A 23,751-nucleotide genomic window follows, 5' to 3' on the forward strand; every position below is an offset into this window, starting at 1 on the left:
TATGACTATAAACAAAATACGGAATAAATGTCCAACTTGCTAAAACACCAAAATTGTGTGGGGGTTGAATACTTTTGATCACAACTGTAAGTGGTAAAGTTTGCCGACCCCTGACCTAGTATGTGTGTGACAATCATTGGTGCTTAAACTTTCATTTTTATACATATTGTATCAGAATGCTTTAATTTTTCAGCACTCAGTACAAAAAAATTGGACCCCCCTCTTTCTCTAAAGCAGGGGTGCCCAAAATTTTTCTGCAGGCGAGCTACTTTTCAATTGACCAACTCGAGGGGATCTACCTCATTTATATATATCATTTATATTTGTTTATTTATGAAAAAGACATTTTTGTAAACAAGTTAAATGTGTTTAATGATAATACAAGCATGTGTAACACATATAGATGTCTTTCTTTCACAAAGACAAGAATATAAGTTGGTGTATTACCTGATTCTGATGACTTGCATTGATTGGAATCAGACAGTAATGATGATAACGCCCACATTTTCAAATGGAGGAGAAAAAAAGTTGTCCTTTCTGTACAATACCACATGAAAGTGGTTGGTTTTTGCCATCTAATTCATCCAGCTTCCATACACTTTACAAGAAAAACATTGGCGGCAAATTCCGTAGCTTGCTTGATTGACATTCACGGCACCCGAGGGTCTTGTGAGATGACGCTGGCTGCTGCCAGTTCATTATTATGAAAAAATGACAGAGAGGAAGGCGAAAAACACTTTTTATTTCAACAGACTTTCGTGCCGTCCCTTCCGTCAAAACTCTAAAGGCCGACTGCACATTTCCTATCTTCACAATAAAAGCCCTGCTTCATGCTGCCTGCGCTAACTAAATACAGAGTCTCGGAAAGAGTCTCAGAAAGCTGGCGTGCACATCACTTGTGCACGCCAGCTTTCCGAGACTCTGTATTTAGTTAGCGCAGGCAGCATGAAGCAGGGCTTTTATTGTGGAGATAGGAAATGTGCAGTCGGCCTTTAGAGTTTTGACGGAAGGGACGGCGCGAAAGTCTGTTGAAATAAAAAGTGTTTCTTGCCTTCCTCTCTGTCATTTTTTCATAATAATGATCTTGCAGCAGCCAGCGTCATCTCACAAGACCCTCCGGTACCGTGAATGTCATTTAAGTGACGTCTTGGTGAAGATTGATGATCACTCATTTTTAAGTCTATTTTTTTTAAAAGCCTGGCTCGAGATCGACTGACACACCCCCCGCGGTCGACTGGTAGCTCGCGATCGACGTAATGGGCACCCCTGCACTATGGACTTGACTCTCACACTATTATGTTAGATCCACTATGGACTGGACTCTCACACTATTATGTTAGATCCACTATGGACTGGACTCTCACACTCTTATGTTAGATCCACTATGGACTGGACTCTCACACTATTATGTTAGATCCACTATGGACTGGACTCTCACACTATTATGTTAGATCCACTATAGACTGGACTCTCACTATTATGTTAGATCCACTATGGACTGGACTCTCACACTATTATGTTAGATCCACTATGGACTTGACTCTCACACTATTATGTTAGATCCACTATGGACTGGACTCTCACACTATTATGTTAGATCCACTATGGACTGGACTCTCACTATTATGTTAGATCCACTATGGACTGGACTCTCACACTATTATGTTAGATCCACTATGGACTGGACTCTCACTATTATGTTAGATCCACTATGGACTGGACTCTCACTATTATATTAGATCCACTATGGACTTGACTCTCACACTATTATGTTAGATCCACTATGGACTGGACTCTCACACTATTATGTTAGATCCACTATGGACTGGACTCTCACTATTATGTTAGATCCACTATGGACTGGACTCTCACTATTATGTTAGATCCACTATGGACTGGACTCTCACTATTATGTTGGATCCACTGTGGACTGGACTCTCACACTATTATGTTAGATCCACTATGGACTGGACTCTCTCACTATTATGTTAGATCCACTATGGACTGGACTCTCACACTATTATGTTAGATCCACTATGGACTGGACTCTCACTATTATGTTAGATCCACTATGGACTGGACTCTCACGCTATTATGTTAGATCCACTATGGACTGGACTCTCACACTATTATGTTAGATCCACTATGGACTGGACTCTCACACTATTATGTTAGATCCACTATGGACTGGACTCTCACACTATTATGTTAGATCCACTATGGACTGGACTCACACTATTATGTTAGATCCACTATGGACTGGACTCTCACGCTATTATGTTAGATCCACTATGGACTGGACTCTCACTATTATGTTAGATCCACTATGGACTGGACTCTCACTATTATGTTAGATCCACTATAGACTGGACTCTCACTATTATGTTAGATCCACTATGGACTGGACTCTCACACTATTATGTTAGATCCACTATGGACTTGACTCTCACACTATTATGTTAGATCCACTATGGACTGGACTCACACTATTATGTTAGATCCACTATGGACTGGACTCTCACACTATTATGTTAGATCCACTATGGACTGGACTCTCACTATTATGTTAGATCCACTATGGACTGGACTCTCACACTATTATGTTAGATCCACTATGGACTGGACTCTCACTATTATGTTTGATCCACTATGGACTGGACTCTCACACTATTATGTTAGATCCACTATGGTCTGGACTCACACTATTATGTTAGATCCACTATGAACTGGACTCTCACACTATTATGTTAGATCCACTATGGACTGGACTCTCACTATTATGTTAGATCCACTATGGACTGAACTCTCACACTATTATGTTAGATCCACTATGGACTGGACTCTCACACAATTATGTTAGATCCACTATGGACTGGACTCTCACACTATTATGTTAGATCCACCATGGACTGGACTCTCACACTCTTATGTTAGATCCACTATGGACGGGACTCTCACTATTATGTTAGATCCACTATGGACGGGACTCTCACTATTATGTTAGATCCACTATGGACTGGACTCTCAAACTATGATGTTAGATCCACTATGGACTGGACTCTCACACTATTATGTTAGATCCACTATGGACTGGACTCTCAAACTATTATGTTAGATCCACTATGGACTGGACTCTCACACTATTATGTTAGATCCACTATGGACTGGACTCTCAAACTATTATGTTAGATCCACTATGGACTGGACTCTCACTATTATGTTAGATCCACTATGGACTGGACTCTCACACTATTATGTTAGATCCACTATGGACTGGACTCTCACTATTATGTTAGATCCACTATGGACTGGACACATTTGCGGTCCTCTCCAAGGTTTATCATAGTGATTCACATCAACGTCCCACTGGGGTGAGTTTTTCCTTGCCCTAATGTGGGCTCTGTACCATGGATGTTGTTGTGGCTTGTGCAGCCCTTTGAGACACTTTTGATAAACATTGATTGATTGATTGATTGATTGAATAATTGGCCTCAAATGTAAGGAAATTGAAATAACTAAATCAAATAAACCCTAAGAAAGAAAAGAAAACTAATAAATATTTCAAATATATTGCTAATCATCACTATTCATTGAATCAAAAATACTGAAATTCTACAACATATTGAATCTGCAAACAGCTAAAATTGTACCTTCAGTATATCAGTATGTGGAATTAAATGATGGAATGGATTAAGCAAAGAAATCAAACAATGTACTAATATGATCCACGTCAAGAAACTCTTCAAACTTAAAGTCTCTAAAAAGTACAAAGAAGAAGAACCATGATAAACATTCTGAATTTATTTCTTCCATCCATTCATTTTCCAGATAATGTTACTCATCTCAACATATGAAATACAACTTACTTCACCAATTATTATTTATTTGTATTGTTATTACTTTTGGAGTATATTGTGAATACAAACCCCGTTTCCATATGAGTTGGGAAATGGTGTTAGATGTAAATATAAACAGAATACAATGATTTGCAAATCCTTTTCAAGCCATATTCAGTTGAATATGCTACAAAGACAACATATTTCATGTTCAAACTCATACATTTTTTATTTTTTTGCAAATAATCATTAACTTTAGAAATTGATGCCAGCAACACGTGACAAAGAAGTTGGGAAAGGTGGCAAAAAATACTGATAAAGTTGAGGAATGCTCATCAAACACTTATTTGGAACATCCCACAGGTGTGCAGGCTAATTAGGAACAGGTGGGTGCCATGATTGGCTATAAAAGCAGCTTCCCAGTCTTTCACAAGAAAGGATGGGGCGAGGTACACCCCTTTGTCCACAACTGCGTGAGCAAATAGTCAAACAGTTTAAGAACAACCTTTCTCAAAGTGACATTGCAAGAAATTTAGGGATTTCAACATCTACGCTCCATAATATCATCAAAAGGTTCAGAGAATCTGGAGAAATCACTGCACGTAAGCGGCATGGCCGGAAACCAACATTGAATGACCGTGACCTTCCATCCCTCAGACGGCACTGTATCAAAAACCCACATCAATCTCCACGTGGGCTCAGGAACCTCGTTTGTAGGTTTGTCCTGATGGGTTTGAGGAGGTTGGTGCTTGAGGAGCGGAGGTTGCAGGGAATCTAGATCCTGGAGGTAGGAAGGGGTGTTGCCGTAGATGCGTTGATGTGTTGGCAGGTTCATCCTCAAATTGAGGGATTTGAGGTTAGGTGTGATATGATCACGCTTGCACACTCTCTTCAGGATCCTCGCTGCGCTGTTCTGGATGTACTGGAGTTTTCGGTACAATCAGCAGAAAATAAGACCAAGGTGTGTGTTTGTAAGCAACTAAGCAAAGCAATACAAGCAGAGAACTTCACAACCTGCCATACTGAAGCAAGAGCCATACAGGTAGTCAACACATTTTATTCTTCTTTAGTTTTCCCGCCACCAAGCAATACTCGCCGCAAGAATTTCAAAAGGAAAAACCAAATTAATATGAGAAGCAAAACAGCCATTCCCAAGGCTGCAATGACGTCAAGCGAGTAGTAAACAAGCGGGGACATTTTGATGGATTTTGACTTCAGATGTGCAGCTCCTTGATTTCTAATAACGTATTCTATCCAAAAGATGGCATCGTCCATTGGTTTGCTTGGATGATCTCTCAGCAGTTTGGAGAGTCTCCGCATGTTTTCTCTGTAAGACGAATTGTGAAGAACCGTCATCAATGCATCCCCAAAGACGTGCCTGTCGAGCGTGCTAAAATCCACATTCACCGCTCCTCCTTTAGCTCGAAGTCTGTTGAGATTTTCAGGTTGGTCAAAGAATAACGGAAGTCCAACAATCGGAACTCCGTGGTAAATTGCTTCTTGCACCCCATTGGCGCCTCCATGAGTGACGAAGACTCTTGTTTTAGGATGTCCCAAGAGGTCGTTCTGTGGCAGCCAGTTGACCAGTAAAGTGTTGTTTCCCAGGTTGCTAGGCTTTTGTCCTAAATACCTCCATATAACCTTCTGAGGCAGCTGGGCAAAGGTCGCAGCTATTTCCTCAACCAGAACTTGGGGAAGAATGCCAACTAATGTTCCTAAAGTCATTATCACAATCCCCTGATCTCCGGAGCTCTGAACAAACTCCTCCAGGTCTGCAGGGAGCTGTTTCGGCGGCTTACACTGAAATCCCCCGATGTAGATTAAATTTGGCATCGTGGGTCTTGGAAATTCAGAGACAAAATTGTTTCTCACCAGCCATATATCAGCATCCAGAAAAAACGTTGAGTAGTCCGTATCAGAACCAAAGTATCGCATGACTATTGGTTTATAGTGAGGCTGTGTTATGCAAGACATTATGAAAGTACCCATCGTGGAGGACAAAACATTTGTCACTCTCTGGGGAAAGGTCATCTTATCTGTGAACAGTGTTGCAATAAAAGGAGTGTATGACAGAGGGGACGGGGCGATAAGGGAATGAGGTTCACCTTGAATGTGCCAATTGACGTTGTATATCAGAGGAACCTGGAGACGACGGGCAAGCATCATCCCGCCACCAATGCCTGGGTCCGTCAACACTACGTCGTATTTGGCGCCAATAAAGTACTGCATCAAGGTTTCATTTTCAAACATCTGAACAATTGTGTCAGCATGATTCTTATGGAAAACAGAAAACTGATTTAAAGCTGTCATCTCGTTCTGAACATGCTTCCAAAAGGACGACAGGAAAGATGTCATATTCTGCTGAAGCCGCGATTCCAGGTTTTGAGACGCAAAGAGTTCAAAATGATCCCTAAACTTCTCTTGACCGGGACGCTTGACAGATGTGTAGAAAGGAGACTTTTCTGCAATGTACCAGCTGTCAGATGGGCGAAGAACAGTCATCTGGTGGCCTTTGTCATGAAGTTCCTCTACGATTGCCTTCATGTTTACCCAATGGCTCCCGTCCAATGGGAACACCAGGATGTTGCCCCCAAATACATGTGAGACTTGAGTAAACAGCAGAGTAAAGGTGATCCAATCAGATTTGGTCCTCATGACACCACCAAGAGACCTTGGAAATGCACACAAGAAAACAACGAGTAAGCATCAGAGTATTCTTTGTCCAGTCTGCACATATCTAGTGTTCTCGCTTTTCAGGACAACTTTCTCTATATTTGCCCATTACTTTGGTTGCGTTGTGCCGAATGGAATGGTGTTTTTTTCTCATGTTTATAGTCAGATTTTTTTTTTCTACATGTGAAACACTTCCTTCTGGTCCACATGAGTGTTTTTCAACCTTTTTCGAGCAAAGGCACATTTCTTTCATTGGACAAATCCCGAGGCACACCACTAGTGGAAAACATAAACAAATTCAACTCGGCAGCCGGTAAAAAGTCGTTGTCACAATAGTTGGATATGACTTTAAAGCATAAGCAAGCATGCATCACTACAGCTCTTGTCTCAAAGTAGGTGTACTGTCACCACCTGTCACATCACACCCTGACTTATTTGGACTTTTTTGCTGTTTTCCTGTGTGTAGTCTTTTACTTCTTGTCTTGTGCTCCTATTTTGGGGGCTTTTTCAATTTTTGGGGTATTTTCCTGTAGCAGTTTCATGTTTTTTTTAGCGATATTCTCCGCATCTACTTTGTTTTAGCAATCAAGAATATTTCAGTTGTTTTTGTCCTCCTTTGTGGGGACATTGTTGATTGTCATGTCATGTTGGGATGTACATTGTAGACGCCGTCTTTGCTCCACAGTAAGTCTTTGCTGTCGTCCAGCATTCTGTTTTTGTTTACTTTGTAGCCAGTTCAGTTTTAGTTTTGTTCTGCATAGCCTTCCCTAAGCTTCAATGCCTTTTACTAGAGGCACTCGCTTTTTGCTAATTTTTGGTTTAAGCATTAAGAACCTTTTTACCTGCACAATGTCGTCCGCATATTGTGATCACAACAAACCATGTTTCCAAAATCTACAGAGCAATTAGCTACCTGCTGCCACCTACTGAAACGGAAGAGTATCCATCCATCCATCCATCCATTTTCTACTGCTTATTCCATTTTGGGGTCGCGGGGGGCACTGGCGCCTATCTCAGCTACACTCGGGCGGAAGGCATGGTACACCCTGGACAAGTCGCCACCTCATCGCAGGGCCAACACAGATAGATAGACAACATTCACACATGAGGGACTATTTAGTGTTGCCAATCAACCTATCCCCAGGTGCATGTCTTTGGAGGTGGGAGGGGCCTATCCCCAGGTGCATGTCTTTGGAGGTGGGAGGAAGCCGGAGTACCCGGAGTAGAACCCACGCATTCACGGGGAGAACATGCAAACTCCACACAGAAAGATCCTGAGCCACTGAAGAGTATTACAATTAGCAACCTGCTGCCACCTACTGATATGGAAGAGTATTACACGGCTACTCTGCCGAGCTCTAGACAGCACAGACACTCAACAACGGCACATTTGCAAATTATAACTACTGGTTTGTAAAAAATATTTTAAACCCAAATAGGTGAAATGACATATTGTCCCACGGCTAGCCGGACTGTAAATTCCAGGAGTTCTCTCACCTTCTGAGAAGCCTTTGATTTACTAATGGTTTCTAATGTTTTACATTACAACATTTCTGTCAACCAAAATTTGCTTCAGCCTGCAACACATAACGGATTTTTTGGACTATAAGTCGCAGGTTTTTTCATAGTTTGGTCGGGGGAGCGACTTATACTCAGGAGCGACTTACGTGTGAAATTATTCACACATTACAGTAAAATATCAAATAATATTATTTAGCTCATTCACGTAAGAGACTAGACGTATAAGATTTCATGGGATTTATGGATTAGGAGTGAGAGATAGTTTGGTAAAGGTATAGCATGTTCTATATGTTCTAGTTATTTGAATGACTCTTACCATAATATGTTAGCTTAACATAGCAGTTGTTTATTTATGCCTCATATAACCTACACTTAGTCAGCCTGTTCTTCACTATTCTTTATTTACTTTAAATTGCCTTTCAAAGGGACGGTGTGGCGCAGTGGATGAGTGGCCGTCCGCAACCCGAGAGTCCCTGGTTCAATCCCCACTTAATACCAACCTCGTCACGTGCGTTGTGTCCTGAGCAAGACACTTCACCCTTGCTCCTGATGGGTGCTGGTTAGCGCCTTGCATGGCAGCTCCCTCCATCAGTGTGTGAATGTGGAAGTAGTGTCAAAGCGCTTTGACATAGCAGTTGCTTATTTATGCCTCATATAACCTACACTTATTCAGCCTGTTCTTCACTATTCTTTATTTATTTCAAATGTCTATTCTTGCTGTTGGCTTTTATCAAATACATTTCCCCCCAAAAATGCGACTCATACTCCAGTGCGACTTATATATGTTTTTTTCCTTCTTTATTATGCATTTTCAGCCAGTGCGGCTTATACTCTGGAGTGACTTATACTCTGAAAAATACGGTAGTCATTTTGATAGTAGGCTATTATAGCTAAAATAGACACTTCATCGTGTGTTGCCTTCATTATAAAACTAATATACAGCTTTTATTTTGAAATACAGATTGTTTTTTTGTATATTTTTGGTCCGATGTGGCTCTTTTAACATTTTGGGTTGCTGACCCCTGACCTAGGACATCGTCTGAATAAATCAGTTGTCATGTCAAACAATTTTCATTATGAAAAAAATGTGTATTTTATCTTATCCTACACTCTAAAATAAAACCAAATTGCAGTAAAAGTACCTGATAAGCAGATTGGTGATTATGTTGTTATTTACTACTAAAGAACAATATTCAACATAGGTTCATCATTGTCCCATTGGGTTGAGTTTTTCCTTGCCCTGATGTGGGATCTGAGCCGAGGATGTCGTTGTGGCTTGTGCAGCCCTTTGAGACACTGGTGATTTAGGGCTCTATAAGTAAACATTGATTGATTGATTGATTGATAGTATAGTCCATGGAAGCAATGTACTGATAAGTAGTCAATGCTATTGATCATGTTGTACTGACCAGTCAGGCTCTTCACCTTTGTTGCAGAAATTCAGTATCTGCTTCTACGGTTATTATCACACTTTTCCTCTTTGCCATTGATCTTTTATGAAAATGTACTGTAGATGGAACTCTCCTGACGGAATAATTAAATAAAGTACTATCTAATGCCCACTGAGCTGAAGTTGCATGAGGTTTTGGTGCTGTGATGGTTTGAGCCTTAAGTTGTGTACACTTTGACATTTGAAGCAACATTTGTTTGAGTTCTAAATTGTACGACTTTTGAAGGTTCCACTGTTAATTATTACTTTTGTTGAATATTGTAATACAATAGTAATCATTACATTAACATTGAACAGTTAATTAACATTTTCTCTATAAAAGATTCATAGTTGTTCTCATTTCAAACAGTGACCCTTACCCGAATTCAGAAGTATTAATCCAGCTTTAAAATGTCCTTTGGTGCGAGGTGGACAAGAGCAAGTGGATCAGAAAGAACGTGAGGACCGACCGTGCATGTGTGCCAAACCAGACCTGAGCCAGCTCTGTTGTAGGGAGGGTGTGTACTCCTGAAGGTGAAGGAGCAGTAAAACATGTCTCTGTTTGGTCTATGGTGGCCCACTAGGCTCAATAAGCATTCAGGAGATTTGAAAAGATTCATTTCTTGCACTATTTAGTGTCCTATATGGAATAATATTTGGACTCAGGGGCCACATTGAGAGAAAGAACAATGTGTCCATAGTGGATCTAACATAATAGTGAGAGTCCAGTCCATAGTGGATCTAACATAATAGTGAGAGTCCAGTCCATAGTGGATCTAACATAATAGTGTGAGAGTCCAGTCCATAGTAGATCTAACATAATAGTGTGAGAGTCCAGTCCATAGTGGATCTAACATAATAGTGAGAGTCCAGTCCATAGTGGATCTAACATAATAGTGTGAGAGTCCAGTCCATAGTAGATCTAACATAATAGTGTGAGAGTCCAGTCCATAGTGGATCTAACATAATAGTGTGAGAGTCCAGTCCATAGTGGATCTAACATAATAGTGTGAGAGTCCAGTCCATAGTGGATCTAACATAATACTGAGAGTCTAGTCCATAGTGAATCTAACATAAAAGTGAGAGTCTAGTACACAGTGGATCTAACATAATAGTGTGAGAGTCCAGTCCATAGTGGATCTAACATAATAGTGAGAGTCCAGTCCATAGTGGATCTAACATAATAGTGTGAGTCCAGTCCATAGTGGCTCTAACATAATAGTGAGAATCCAGTCCATAGTAGATCTAACATAATAGTGAGAGTCCAGTCCATAGTGGATCTAACATAATAGTGAGAGTCCAGTCCATAGTGGATCTAACATAATAGTGTGAGAGTCCAGTCCATAGTGGCTCTAACATAATAGTGAGAATCCAGTCCATAGTAGATCTAACATAATAGTGAGAGTCCAGTCCATAGTGGATATAACATAATAGTGTGAGAGTCCAGTCCATAGTGGCTCTAACATAATAGTGAGAATCCAGTCCATAGTAGATCTAACATAATAGTGAGAGTCCAGTCCATAGTGGATATAACATAATAGTGTGAGAGTCCAGTCCATAGTGGATCTAACATAATAGTGAGAGTCCAGTCCATAGTGGATCTAACATAATAGTGTGAGAGTTCAGTCCATAGTGGATCTAACATAATAGTGAGAGTCCAGTCCATAGTGGATCTAACATAATAGTGAGAGTCCAGTCCATAGTGGATCTAACATAATAGTGTGAGTCCAGTCCATAGTGGATCTAACATAATAGTGTGAGAGTCCAGTCCATAGTGGATCTAACATAATAGTGTGAGTCCAGTCCATAGTGGATCTAACATAATAGTGAGAGTCCAGTCCATAGTGGATCTAACATAATAGTGAGAGTCCAGTCCATAGTGGATCTAACATAATAGTGAGAGTCCAGTCCATAGTGGATCTAACATAATAGTGTGAGAGTCCAGTCCATAGTGGATCTAACATAATAGTGTGAGAGTCCAGTCCATTGTGGATCTAACATAATAGTGAGAGTCCAGTCCATAGTGGATCTAACATAATAGTGTGAGAGTCCAGTCCATAGTGGATCTAACATAATAGTGTGAGAGTCGAGTCCATAGTGGATCTAACATAATAGTGAGAGTCCAGTCCATAGTGGATCTAACATAATAGTGAGAGTCCAGTCCATAGTGGATCTAACATAATAGTGTGAGAGTCCAGTCCATAGTGGATCTAACATAATAGTGAGAGTCCAGTCCATAGTGGATCTAACATAATAGTGAGAGTCCAGTCCATAGTGGATCTAACATAATAGTGAGAGTCCAGTCCATAGTGGATCTAACATAATAGTGTGAGAGTCCAGTCCATAGTGGATCTAACATAATAGTGTGAGAGTCCAGTCCATAGTGGATCTAACATAATAGTGTGAGAGTCCAGTCCATAGTGGATCTAACATAATAGTGTGAGAGTCCAGTCCATAGTGGATCTAACATAATAGTGAGAGTCCAGTCCATAGTGGGCCAGCAGGAGACCATCCCGAGTGGAGACAGGTCAGCAGCACAGAGATGTCCCCAACTGACACACGGACAAGTGGTCCATCATGGGTCCCGACTTTGAACAGCTATCGCATAATCTGTGCCCCCCTTCTCTACGAAGGAGAGGGGGTCAGAGCAGAAAATAAACGGCAGATCAACTTGTCTAAAAAGGGGGTGTATTTAAAGGCTAGAGTATACAAATGAGACTTAAATGCTTCTACTGAGGTAGCATCTCTAACTGTGACTGCTACAACATTCTAGAGCAGTGGTCCCGATTGGTACTGGGCCACAGAAGAATTTTTTATTCATTTTTATTTTAAAATGTTTTTTTTTTTTTTTTTTTTTTTCTTTTGTTTTTTTTTTTAATGAAATCAACATAAAAACACAATATACACTTACAATTAGTGCACCAACCACAAAAACCTCCCTTTTTCATGACAAAGGTAGTGTAGGTCGTCTTAGACATTCTTCATTTGATTCAAGCTACTTTATTAATGAACTGTATCGTGCGCAACCCGAGGGTCCCTGGTTCAAATCCCACCTAGTACCAACCTCGTCACGTCCGTTGTGTCCTGAGCAAGACACTTCACCCTTGCTCCTGATGGGTGCTGGTTGGCGCCTTGCATGGCAGCTCCTTCCATCAGTGTGTGAATGTGTGTGTGAATGTGGAAGTAGTGTCAAAGCGTTTTGCGTACCTAGAAGGTAGAAAAGCGCTATACAAGTACAACCCATTTATCATTTATATATAAATTAAAACAGTAGAAAAATGGATAGGGGCTTCACGGTGGAAAAGGGGTTAGTGCGTCTGCCTCACAATACGAAGGTCCTGAGTAGTCCTGGGTTCAATCCCGGGCTCGGGATCTTTCTGTGTGGAGTTTGCATGTTCTCCCCGTGACTGCGTGGGTTCTACTCCGGCTTCCTCCCAGCTCCAAAGACATGCACCTGGTGATAGGCCCCTCCCACCTCCAAAGACATGCACCTGGGGATAGGCCCCTCCCACCTCCAAAGACATGCACCTGGGGATAGGCCCCTCCCACCTCCAAAGACATGCACCTGGGGATAGGCCCCTCCCACCTCCAAAGACATGCACCTGGGGATAGGCTCCTCCCACCTCCAAAGACATGCACCTGGAGATAGGCCCCTCCCACCTCCAAAGACATGCACCTGGGGATAGGCCCCTCCCACCTCCAAAGACATGCACCTGGGGATAGGCCCCTCCCACCTCCAAAGACATGCACCTGGGGATAGGCCCCTCCCACCTCCAAAGACATGCACCTGGGGATAGGCCCCTCCCACCTCCAAAGACATGCACCTGGAGATAGGCCCCTCCCACCTCCAAAGACATGCACCTGGGGATAGGTTGATTGGCAACACTAAATGGTCTCTAGTGTGTGAATGTTGTCTGTCTATCTGTGTTGGCCCTGTGATGAGGTGTCGATGTCCATGGTGTACGCCGCCTTCCGCCCAATTGTAGCTGGGATAGGAACCAGCGCCCCCCGCGATCCCAAAGGGAATAAGCGGTAGAAAACGGATCGATGGATGGAAAAATGGATAGTTTGATGGAAATACCAAGGGAATAACCCTGAGAAACCTGGTTGTCACTATGGTGGTGCACTGGCTCCATCTAGCGGTGGAACGTACAAGTACACTGTTTCAATCCGTGCAAAAGAAATATTTTCCAAAATAGATTTTTGGAAAGGTTCTTAATTAGTTCCTAAAATAATCCATCATAAATAAATAAAAACTCCCCAAACTTCCCGGTAAGGTTTATTCAGGTGTACTGGAGAGGAGGCTACCTCGGATAGTCCAACCTCGGATTCAGGAGGAACAGTGTGGTTTTGGTCCTGGTGGTGGAACTGTGGACCAGCTCTAGACTCTGGGCAGGGTTCTTGAGGGTGCATGGGAGTTTGCCCAACCAGTCTACATGTACTTTGTGGACTTGGAGAAGGCATTGGACCGTGTCCCTCGGGAAGTCCTGTGGGGAGTGCTCAGAGAGTATGGGGTATGGGACTGTCTTATTGTGGCGGTCCACTCCCTGTATGATCAGTGTCAGAACATAGTCCACTCCCTGTATGATCAGTGTCAGAGCTTGGTCCACATTGCTGGCAGTAAGTCGGACACGTTTCCAGTGAGGGTTGGACTCCGCCAAGGCTGTCCTTTGTCACCCATTCTGTTCAGAACTTTTATGGACAGAATTTCTAGGCGCAGTCAAGGCGTTGAGGGGTTCTGGTTTGGTGACCGCAGGATTAGGTCTCTGCTTTTTGCAGATGATGTGGTCCTGATGGCTTCATCCGACCGGGATCTTCAGCTCTCACTGGATCGGTTCGCAGCCGAGTGTGAAGCGACCAGGAAGAGAATCAGCACCTCCAAGTCCGAGTCCATGGTTCTCGCCCGGAAAAGGGTACAGTGCCATCTTCGGGTTGGGGAGGAGACCCTGCCCCAAGTGGAGGAGTTCAAATACCTAGGAGTCTTGTTCACGAGTGAGGGAAGAGTGGATGGTGAGGTCGACAGGCGGATCGGTGCGGCGTCTTCAGTAATGCGGACGTTGTACCGATTCGTTGTACCGATTCGTTGTGGTGAAGAAGGAGCTGAGCCGGAAGGCAAAGCTCTCAATTTACCAGTCAATCTATGTTCCCATCCTCACCTATGGTCATGAGCTTTGGGTCATGACTGAGAGGACAAGATCACAGGTACAAGCGGCCCAAATGAGTTTCCCTCGCCATGTGGCAGGTCTCTCCCTTAGAAAAAAGGGTAAGAAGCTCCTCAAAGTAAAGCCGCTGCTCCTCCACATGGAGAGGAGCCAGATGAGGTGGTTCGGGCATCTGGTCAGGATGCCACCCGAACGCCTCCCTAGGGAGGTGTTTAGGGCACGTCAGACCGGTAGGAGGCCACAGGGAAGACCCAGGACACGTTGGGAAGACTATGTCTCCCGGCTGGCCTGGGAAGGCCTCGGATCCCCTGGGAGGAGCTGGACCAAGTGGCTGGGGAGAGGGAAGTCTGGGCTTCCCTGCTTAGGCTGCTGCCCCCGCGACCCGACCTCGGATAAGCGGAAGAAGATGGATGGATGGAAATCAAAAAACACAGAAAAGGTGGCTGGATGAGTGGAGCTGAGTGGACAACACAATAAAGTTTGCAGTGACCTCTGTCAATGTTAGTATGCACTTGAAAATAAATTGTAAAATAAACAAAAACATAACAAGAGTTGAATAAAAAACCTTAAAAGGTGAAATTTTAGAAAAAGTTGCAATGTAGAGTAATAAAACAAAGCTGTTTTTCCCCCTTTCAAACCGTCTTTGCTCAAAACATAATAATGAATCAAAATTTATGTTTTCACGAAGTATTGACCTACCCAAGGCTCCGATTACTTCTCATCAAATATTACACTTTGGAATTGATTGATTGATTGATTAGTTGCAACTTTATTAGTAGATTGCACAGTACAGTACATATTCTGTACAATTGACCACTAAATGCTAACACCCCAATAAGTTTTTCAACTTGTTTAAGTCGGCGTCCAACTTCATCAATTCATGGAAAATATTTTTGGTGGAAGATTTTACATATTTTGTATGTTTGCCATTAAAAAACACTGTTTTGGTTGACAAAAAAAGGGCAGAAGACAAGCAAACAAAAAGCAACATAAAAAAATTAAAACATTTTGAAATGAGGAATAGATGTGAAGTTGATGTGGACTCCAGCCATATAATTATTCAATAAAAATGTATGCTCTGGCACACCATTATCATCACTTCATGACCCAAGCAAAACACTTTTTACACCGAAATAAATACATCGACAACTTATTAAATAAAAACACAGAAAAAACTACTAGCAGGGATAAAGTTCAGATCCATGAAGGAAAGAAGAAAGTGAATGAATGTTTAGAAGTGAATACATCAACACATTTCTTTTCTTTTGTATTTTTGAATGAGTTAAGTAACATTTATGACAACCTTTTTCCAAAAGAAGATATAGAATGTGAGATGTATCAGGATAATGCATACATGTATCATTTGTTTTCAAAACGCTTAAAAAAAAGTGGGGCCCCAAAAGTGAACGGGGGCCACCCAAAGATCATTCTTTAATTCCAGATCCAGACTTTGACATCACTGGCCTAACAAATGAAAAAAGATACAAAATAGACCCCCAGTGTGTGAATGTTGTCTCTATCTAATTTGGCCCTGTGATGAGGTAGCGCCTTGTCCAGGGTGTACAGCGCCTTCCGTCCGAATGCAGCTGAGATAGGTTCCAGCACCCCTACGACCCTGAGCGGGACAAGCAGTAGAAAATGGATGGATGGATAAAAATAGGTTTTCTTTTGTATTATTTTTTGAATGAATGAAGTAACGTTTATGACAACCTTTTTCCAAAGCCCAGTAGATATGTGAGATATAACAGGACAATGCATAAACTCATCATTTGTTTTCAAAACGCTTACAAAAAAGTAGGAACCCAAGAATGTACTGTGGGACCCCATTTTTCAGTACCTGCGCCCTGATGGTAGTGGGAGGATGTATTGGTGTTGACAGATGACCTCTCAAAGCATCATCAGTGATGTCCCCACATGACCTCTGCTGGAGAAATACTAGAAAGAAACACATGTACTCACTACTGAGCATTCAAGCACATCAACAGTCTTCACAACCAGTTATTTTCTGGGGCTATTCAAAATCAACAAACCCGCATCAGCAATTAAAACATATCTTATGTGGTACTGTCAAAAATAAAATTGCAAAAAACACATTAAACGTGAAGAAATTAAATATCTGAACTGGCGTTTCATCGCCGGGACGACCGACATGGTCTCGCAAGATGTAGTCTCTCTTGAAATATCCTTCTTGAAAATGGCCTTGCAAATAAATGTGTTGTCTTGTCTAATCATAAAAGATGCAGACAAGGCGTGTTGGCTGACTTCTTAAGTTTATTCCACATTGTGCTCAGCAAAAACATCAAAGCTGCCAGGATGTCTACTGCAGCAGTTACGGCCTTCACTACTGTGGCATGCTGGGTAATGGAGTTCTTATGTTACCAAGCTCAGTGTCTTTCAATCTCTTTTCAGCCGAGGCACATTTTTTGTATTAGAAAAATGCGGAGGCACACCACCAGCAGAAATCATTTAAAAAACCGTCGTTGTCGCAATAGTTGGATATGACTTTAAAACATAAGCAAGCATGCATCACTATAGCTCTTGTCTCAAAGTAGGTGTACTGTCACCACCTGTCACATCACACCCGGACTTATGTTTACTTTTTTGCTGTTTTCCTGTGTGAAGTGTTTTAGTTATTGTCTTGTGCTCCTATATTGGTGGCTTTTTCTCTTTTGTATTTTCCTGTAGCAGTTTCATGTCTTCCTTTGAGCGATATTCCCCGCATCTACTTTGTTTTAGCAATCAAGAATATTTTAGTTGTTTTTATCCTTCTTTGTGGGGACATTGTGGATTGTCATGTCATGTTGGGATGTACATTGTGGACGCCGTCTTTGCTCAACAGTAAGTCTTTGCTGTCGTCCAGCATTCTGTTTTTGTTTACTTTGTCGCCAGTTCAGTTTTAGTTTTGTTCTACATAGCCTTCACTAAGCTTCAATGCCTTTTCCTAGAGGCACTCACCTTTTGTTTATTTTTGGTGTAAGCATTAAACACCTTTTTACCTGCACCCTGCCTCCCACTGTTTCCGACATCTCCAAAGCAATTAGCTACCTGCTGCCACCTACTGATATGGAAGAGTATTACAGGGTTACTCTGCCCAGCTCTAGACAGCACCCACACTCAACAACAACACATAGTTTGCAGACTATAATTACTGCTTTGCAGAAAATATTTTTAACCCAAATAGGTGAAATGAGATCATCTCCCACGGACATACTCGCCAACCCTCCAAATTTTCCCGAGAGACTCTCGAAATTCAGTGCCCCTCCCAAAAATCTGAAAAATCCAGAATTTCTCCCGATTTCCACCCAGACAACAATATTGGGGGCGTGCCTCTAGCGTCCTCTACAACCTGTCGTCACGTCCACTTTCCCCCCACACACACCGCGTGCCGGCCCACTCACATAATATATGCTGCTTTCACACACACAAGTGAGGGCAAGGCATACTTGGTCAACAGCCATGCAGGTCACACTGAGGGTGGCTGTATAAACAACTTTAACACTGTTACAAATATGCGCCACACTGTGAACCCACACCAAACAAGAATGACAAACACATTTCGGGAGAACATCTGCACCGTAACACAACATAAACACGACTGAAGAAATACCCATAAACTCTTGTAGCACTAACTCTTTTAAGACGCTACAATATACACCCCCCCCCCCTCCCGCTACCACCAAACATTAGATAACCTTGCTATGACAATTTTACTATTAAATTTAACTCTTTATTTTTTTTTTATATATTTGGCATCCCCACATTGAGAGGAGCCAGAAAGGTGATTCTGGAATCTGTTCAAGATTCCACCCGAAATCCTCCCTAGGGAGGTGTTTAGGGTATGTCTGACCGCTAGGAGGCCACGGGGAAGACCCAGGACACGTTGGGAAGACGATGTCTTTAGACATATGCATCTGGTCAGGATGCCACTTGAACGCCTCCCTAGGGAGGTTTTAAGGCACGTCTGACGGGGTAAAACCCAGGACAGGTTGGGAAGACTATGTCTCCCGGCTGGCCTGGGAAGCCCTCAGGTTCCCCCGGGAGGAGCCGGACCAAGTGGCTGGGGAGAGGGAAGTCTGGGCTTCCTGCTTAGGCTGCTGCCCCCGCGACATGCCCTTGGATAATGAAAATGGATTAATGGATATTTGGGAACTGTGTCATCAAAATATTATGAATCTAGCATGCTAAAAAAAATTCAAAGGGACCTGATTCAACTTCTCTTTCTTAATATCCATCCATTTCCTGAAGCTTGGGAGGACGTTGCCATATTTCATCTCTCCACCCCCACCACCCTCCTCCACCCTCCTCCACCCTCCGCAGCCCCTTCTGTTGTTGTCGTCCTCCCGCTAACATGCGAGGTCCGCACAGGCGACAGCAGCACATTCCGCCCCGAGTTCCCCTCCGCCGGCGGCCTGCTGGTCCGGAGATGAGTGCAAGATGTCCGTGTCGGGGCTGAAGGCCGAATTGAAGTTTCTGGAGTCAATCTTTCACCCAAAGCACCAAAGGTTCCGCATCCTAGACTGGAAGCTGGACGAACTGAATTGTCAGTTCAACGTCGGCGGGGAGACGCGGCTCATCCTCCACTGCAACATCACGGTGGGTCCTGGAGGAGGCTGGCCGGTGTTGTGCCGAATTCTGCACCCCCGCCGTAAAATGCACCCCCTGTCGGGAGCGCGCTTACGTCACTCGGTTGCATCACCCGTCTCGAAAAGTAGCTAAACTCGGCTAAAATCGCCTCTTTCGGCATAAAAATGTACATAACAAGGTGAATAATCCAAGTTGTCTTTACTTTGGATATATTAATGGATGGATTAATTGTGATTCTTTAATGATTTCGCCGCCATTGCCTTTAATGATTTCGTCGTCATTCAATCGCCTCTTTCGGCAGAAAAATGTACATAACAAGGTGAATACTCCAAGTTGTCTTTACTTTGGATATATTAATGGATGGATTAATTGTGATTCTTCAATGATTTCGCCGTCATTGCCTTTAATGATTTCGTCGTCATTCAGGTGGGTACATCGCCTCTTTCGGCATAAAAAAGTACATAACAAGGTGAAATAATCCAAGTTGTGTTTACTTTGGATTTATTAATGGATGGATTAATTGTGAGCCTTTAATGATTTCGCCACCATTCAGATAAGGCGAAACAATAACCATTTAGTATAGGAATATTTGCTGTCCCGAAAATGTATTGAAGTATTGTATTAAAGAATATATACACCAAAGTAAGCCTCTATATGTACTTTTTTAGAGACATCAAGGAGAACGAATGTTTGCTGCTTCACTCGACGGGATCCAATACATGTATTTTAAAAATATGACATTTTCTTTAACTGTAAGAAGCTCATGGGTGGATGGATGAATACATTAATAAATGAATGCATCTGATACCTATCGTTGTTTTGATTTTAAGAATTTTCAAACTGAATATTCACAAATAACTTTACCAAAAGTACCCGAAATACCAGAGATGGAGTTATGGTGGGGGTGCATTTTCAGTGAAGAGTTGATTCCAGCTGCCTGAACATCTATCTATCTCTGGCTAGGATGGTCGTAGAGACATGAAACTCACCCTAGTAACTCATCCTTACCCCATCTGTATACTGTGAAAACCATGTGATGATTGGACCCCCACAGGCGGAGTTAGGGGGGGGTGCATTTTCAGGCAGCACCAATATCTCTGGCTAGGATGGTCGTAGAGACATGAAACTCACCCTAGTAACTCATCCTTACCCCCTATGTATACTGTGAAAACCATGTGATGATTGGACCTCCACAGGCGGAGTTAGGGGGGGGTGCATTTTCAGGCAGCACCAATATCTCTGGCTAGGATGGTCGTAGAGACATGAAACTCACCCTAGTAACTCATCCTTACCCCATCTGTATACTGTGAAAACCATGTGATGATTGGACCTCCACAGGCGGAGTTAGGGGGGGGTGCATTTTCCGGCAGCACCAACAGCCCACCTGCCGGAAAATGCACCCCCTATCTATCTCTGGCTAGGATGGTCGTAGAGACATGAAACTCACCCTAGTAACTCATCCTTACCCCCTATGTATACTGTGAAAACCATGTGATGATTGGACCTCCACAGGCGGAGTTAGGGGGGGGTGCATTTTCAGGCAGCACCAACAGCCCACCTGCTGGAAAATGCATGTTTTTCCCCTCTAAACTCTCTCCCTTTGTTTATAATGCCAATTTTTTGCTGGATTTAGTCTCTATAAACTCCAAGGAAAACAATACCCGGCTGGGGACAATTTTTGAAATCGGTCTCCAAACTAAGGCATACGGGCCGAAAGCGGCCCGCCGGCGTCTAAAATCCGGCCCCTGGATTTTTATTCATTTTTTGAATTTTTGGGACATGGGGGACTTGTGGGAATCCATCCCAGGTAAGATTTTTGAACATTTTGAGGACTTTTGCCTACTTTCCCAACTTTCCCCCCCACTTCCAGTGTGACTTTGCGGTGTGCGCTATGGACATGCTGGGCATCCCTTGACTCGGGTGGCCAGCTGCGGGACTTGTGTGATTGATTTTTTAAAACTTTGAGGACTTTTGCCTACTTTCCCAGCTTTTCCCCCACTTCCAGTCAGTTGTGGTGTATCGCTATACATGGGCTATTATTAGGAAGAGACGTTTATTTGGTAATATACAGTATATATATATATATATATATATATATATACATATATATATATATATATATATATAAATCACTTAGATTTATATCGCGCTTTTATAAACACTCAAAGCGCTCACAGAGAAGTGGGACCCGACATTCATTCACACCTGGTGGTGGTAAGCTATATCTGTAGCCACAGCTGCCCTGGGGTAGACTGACGGAAGTGTGGCTGCCAGTTTGCGCCTACGGCCCCTCCGACCACCACTAATCATTCATTCATCATTCATTCACCAGTGTGAGCAGCACCGGGGGCAAGGGGGAAGTGTTCTGCCCAAGGCAGTGATTTTTTTTGGATGTCAATAGGTGGGAAGCGAACCTGAAACTCTCAGGTTTCTGGCCGGCCGCTCTACCCACTACGCCATTACGCGCCTATATATATATGTATATATTACACACACACATTGTTGTATATATACATATAAATATGTATACATATATATATGTGTATATATATCACAATGTGTGTATATATATATATATATATATATATATATATATATATATATATATATATATATATATATATATACTGTATATTACCAAATAAACGTCTCTTCCTAATAATAGCCCATGTATAGCGATACACCACAACTGACTGGAAGTGGGGGAAAAGCTGGGAAAGTAGGCAAAAGTCCTCAAAGTTTTAAAAAATCAATCACACAAGTCCCGCAGCTGGCCACCCGAGTCAAGGGATGCCCAGCATGTCCATAGCGCACACCGCAAAGTCACACTGGAAGTGGGGGGGAAAGTTGGGAAAGTAGGCAAAAGTCCTCAAAATGTTCAAAAATCTTACCTGGGATGGATTCCCACAAGTCCCCCATGTCCCAAAAATTCAAAAAATGAATAAAAATCCAGGGGCCGGATTTTAGACGCCGGCGGGCCGCTTTCGGCCCGTATGCCTTAGTTTGGAGACCGATTTCAAAAATTGTCCCCAGCCGGGTATTGTTTTCCTTGGAGTTTATAGAGACTAAATCCAGCAAAAAATTGGCATTATAAACAAAGGGAGAGAGTTTAGAGGGGAAAAACATGCATTTTCCAGCAGGTGGGCTGTTGGTGCTGCCTGAAAATGCACCCCCCCCTAACTCCGCCTGTGGAGGTCCAATCATCACATGGTTTTCACAGTATACAGATGGGGTAAGGATGAGTTACTAGGGTGAGTTTCATGTCTCTACGACCATCCTAGCCAGAGATAGATAGGGGGTGCATTTTCCGGCAGGTGGGCTGTTGGTGCTGCCGGAAAATGCACCCCCCCCTAACTCCGCCTGTGGAGGTCCAATCATCACATGGTTTTCACAGTATACAGATGGGGTAAGGATGAGTTACTAGGGTGAGTTTCATGTCTCTACGACCATCCTAGCCAGAGATATTGGTGCTGCCTGAAAATGCACCCCCCCCTAACTCCGCCTGTGGGGGTCCAATCATCACATGGTTTTCACAGTATACATAGGGGGTAAGGATGAGTTACTAGGGTGAGTTTCATGTCTCTACGACCATCCTAGCCAGAGATAGATAGATGTTCAGGCAGCTGGAATCAACTCTTCACTGAAAATGCACCCCCACCATAACTCCATCTCTGGTATTTCGGGTACTTTTGGTAAAGTTATTTGTGAATATTCAGTTTGAAAATTCTTAAAATCAAAACAACGATAGGTATCAGATGCATTCATTTATTAATGTATTCATCCATCCACCCATGAGCTTCTTACAGTTAAAGAAAATGTCATATTTTTAAAATACATGTATTGGATCCCGTCGAGTGAAGCAGCAAACATTCGTTCTCCTTGATGTCTCTAAAAAAGTACATATAGAGGCTTACTTTGGTGTATATATTCTTTAATACAATACTTCAATACATTTTCGGGACAGCAAATATTCCTATACTAAATGGTTATTGTTTCGCCTTATCTGAATGGTGGCGAAATCATTAAAGGCTCACAATTAATCCATCCATTAATAAATCCAAAGTAAACACAACTTGGATTATTTCACCTTGTTATGTACTTTTTTATGCCGAAAGAGGCGATGTACCCACCTGAATGACGACGAAATCATTAAAGGCAATGACGGCGAAATCATTGAAGAATCACAATTAATCCATCCATTAATATATCCAAAGTAAAGACAACTTGGAGTATTCACCTTGTTATGTACATTTTTCTGCCGAAAGAGGCGATTGAATGACGACGAAATCATTAAAGGCAATGGCGGCGAAATCATTAAAGAATCACAATTAATCCATCCATTAATATATCCAAAGTAAAGACAACTTGGATTATTCACCTTGTTATGTACATTTTTATGCCGAAAGAGGCGATTTTAGCCGAGTTTAGCTACTTTTCGAGACGGGTGATGCAACCGAGTGACGTAAGCGCGCTCCCGACAGGGGGTGCATTTTACGGCGGGGGTGCAGAATTCGGCACAACACCGGCTAACTCGCACTTTACTCGG

The 23,751-nt window shown here is 42.5% G+C and overlaps 2 protein-coding genes and 2 long non-coding RNA genes across 6 annotated transcripts in view; 2 read left to right on the top strand and 2 right to left on the bottom strand.

Moving 5' to 3' along the window:
* Positions 1-3,848: 3,848 nt before the first annotated feature.
* LOC133563498 (UDP-glucuronosyltransferase 2C1-like) lies at positions 3,849-9,959 on the bottom strand. Its single transcript, XM_061917658.1, has 2 exons — positions 9,840-9,959; positions 3,849-6,507 (listed from the first exon to the last, which is right to left on the bottom strand). Exon 2 carries the CDS (start codon positions 6,489-6,491, stop codon positions 4,893-4,895), a length of 1,599 nt encoding a protein of 532 aa, XP_061773642.1. The 5' UTR covers positions 6,492-6,507; positions 9,840-9,959; the 3' UTR covers positions 3,849-4,892.
* An 8,986-nt stretch (positions 9,960-18,945) lies between these two features.
* Positions 18,946-23,751, top strand: part of LOC133563499 (ubiquitin-conjugating enzyme E2 Q2-like) — a 29,748-nt gene continuing 24,942 nt past the window's right edge. For all 3 annotated transcript variants that reach the window (XM_061917659.1, XM_061917661.1, XM_061917660.1), the window contains exon 1: positions 18,946-19,214. In XM_061917659.1, the coding sequence (XP_061773643.1) occupies positions 19,056-19,214 (159 nt within the window). In that variant the 5' untranslated portion in view covers positions 18,946-19,055. The remainder of the gene's footprint in view (positions 19,215-23,751) is intronic.
* On the top strand, positions 19,232-20,010 carry LOC133563500 (uncharacterized). Its single transcript, XR_009809056.1, has 2 exons — positions 19,232-19,631; positions 19,874-20,010. It is a non-coding gene; the product is annotated as an uncharacterized LOC133563500 (long non-coding RNA).
* On the bottom strand, positions 22,957-23,726 carry LOC133563830 (uncharacterized). Its single transcript, XR_009809126.1, has 2 exons — positions 23,336-23,726; positions 22,957-23,093 (listed from the first exon to the last, which is right to left on the bottom strand). It is a non-coding gene; the product is annotated as an uncharacterized LOC133563830 (long non-coding RNA).

Source organism: Nerophis ophidion, linkage group LG12, assembly GCF_033978795.1.
Source record: "Nerophis ophidion isolate RoL-2023_Sa linkage group LG12, RoL_Noph_v1.0, whole genome shotgun sequence".
Taxonomy (NCBI): domain Eukaryota; kingdom Metazoa; phylum Chordata; class Actinopteri; order Syngnathiformes; family Syngnathidae; genus Nerophis; species Nerophis ophidion.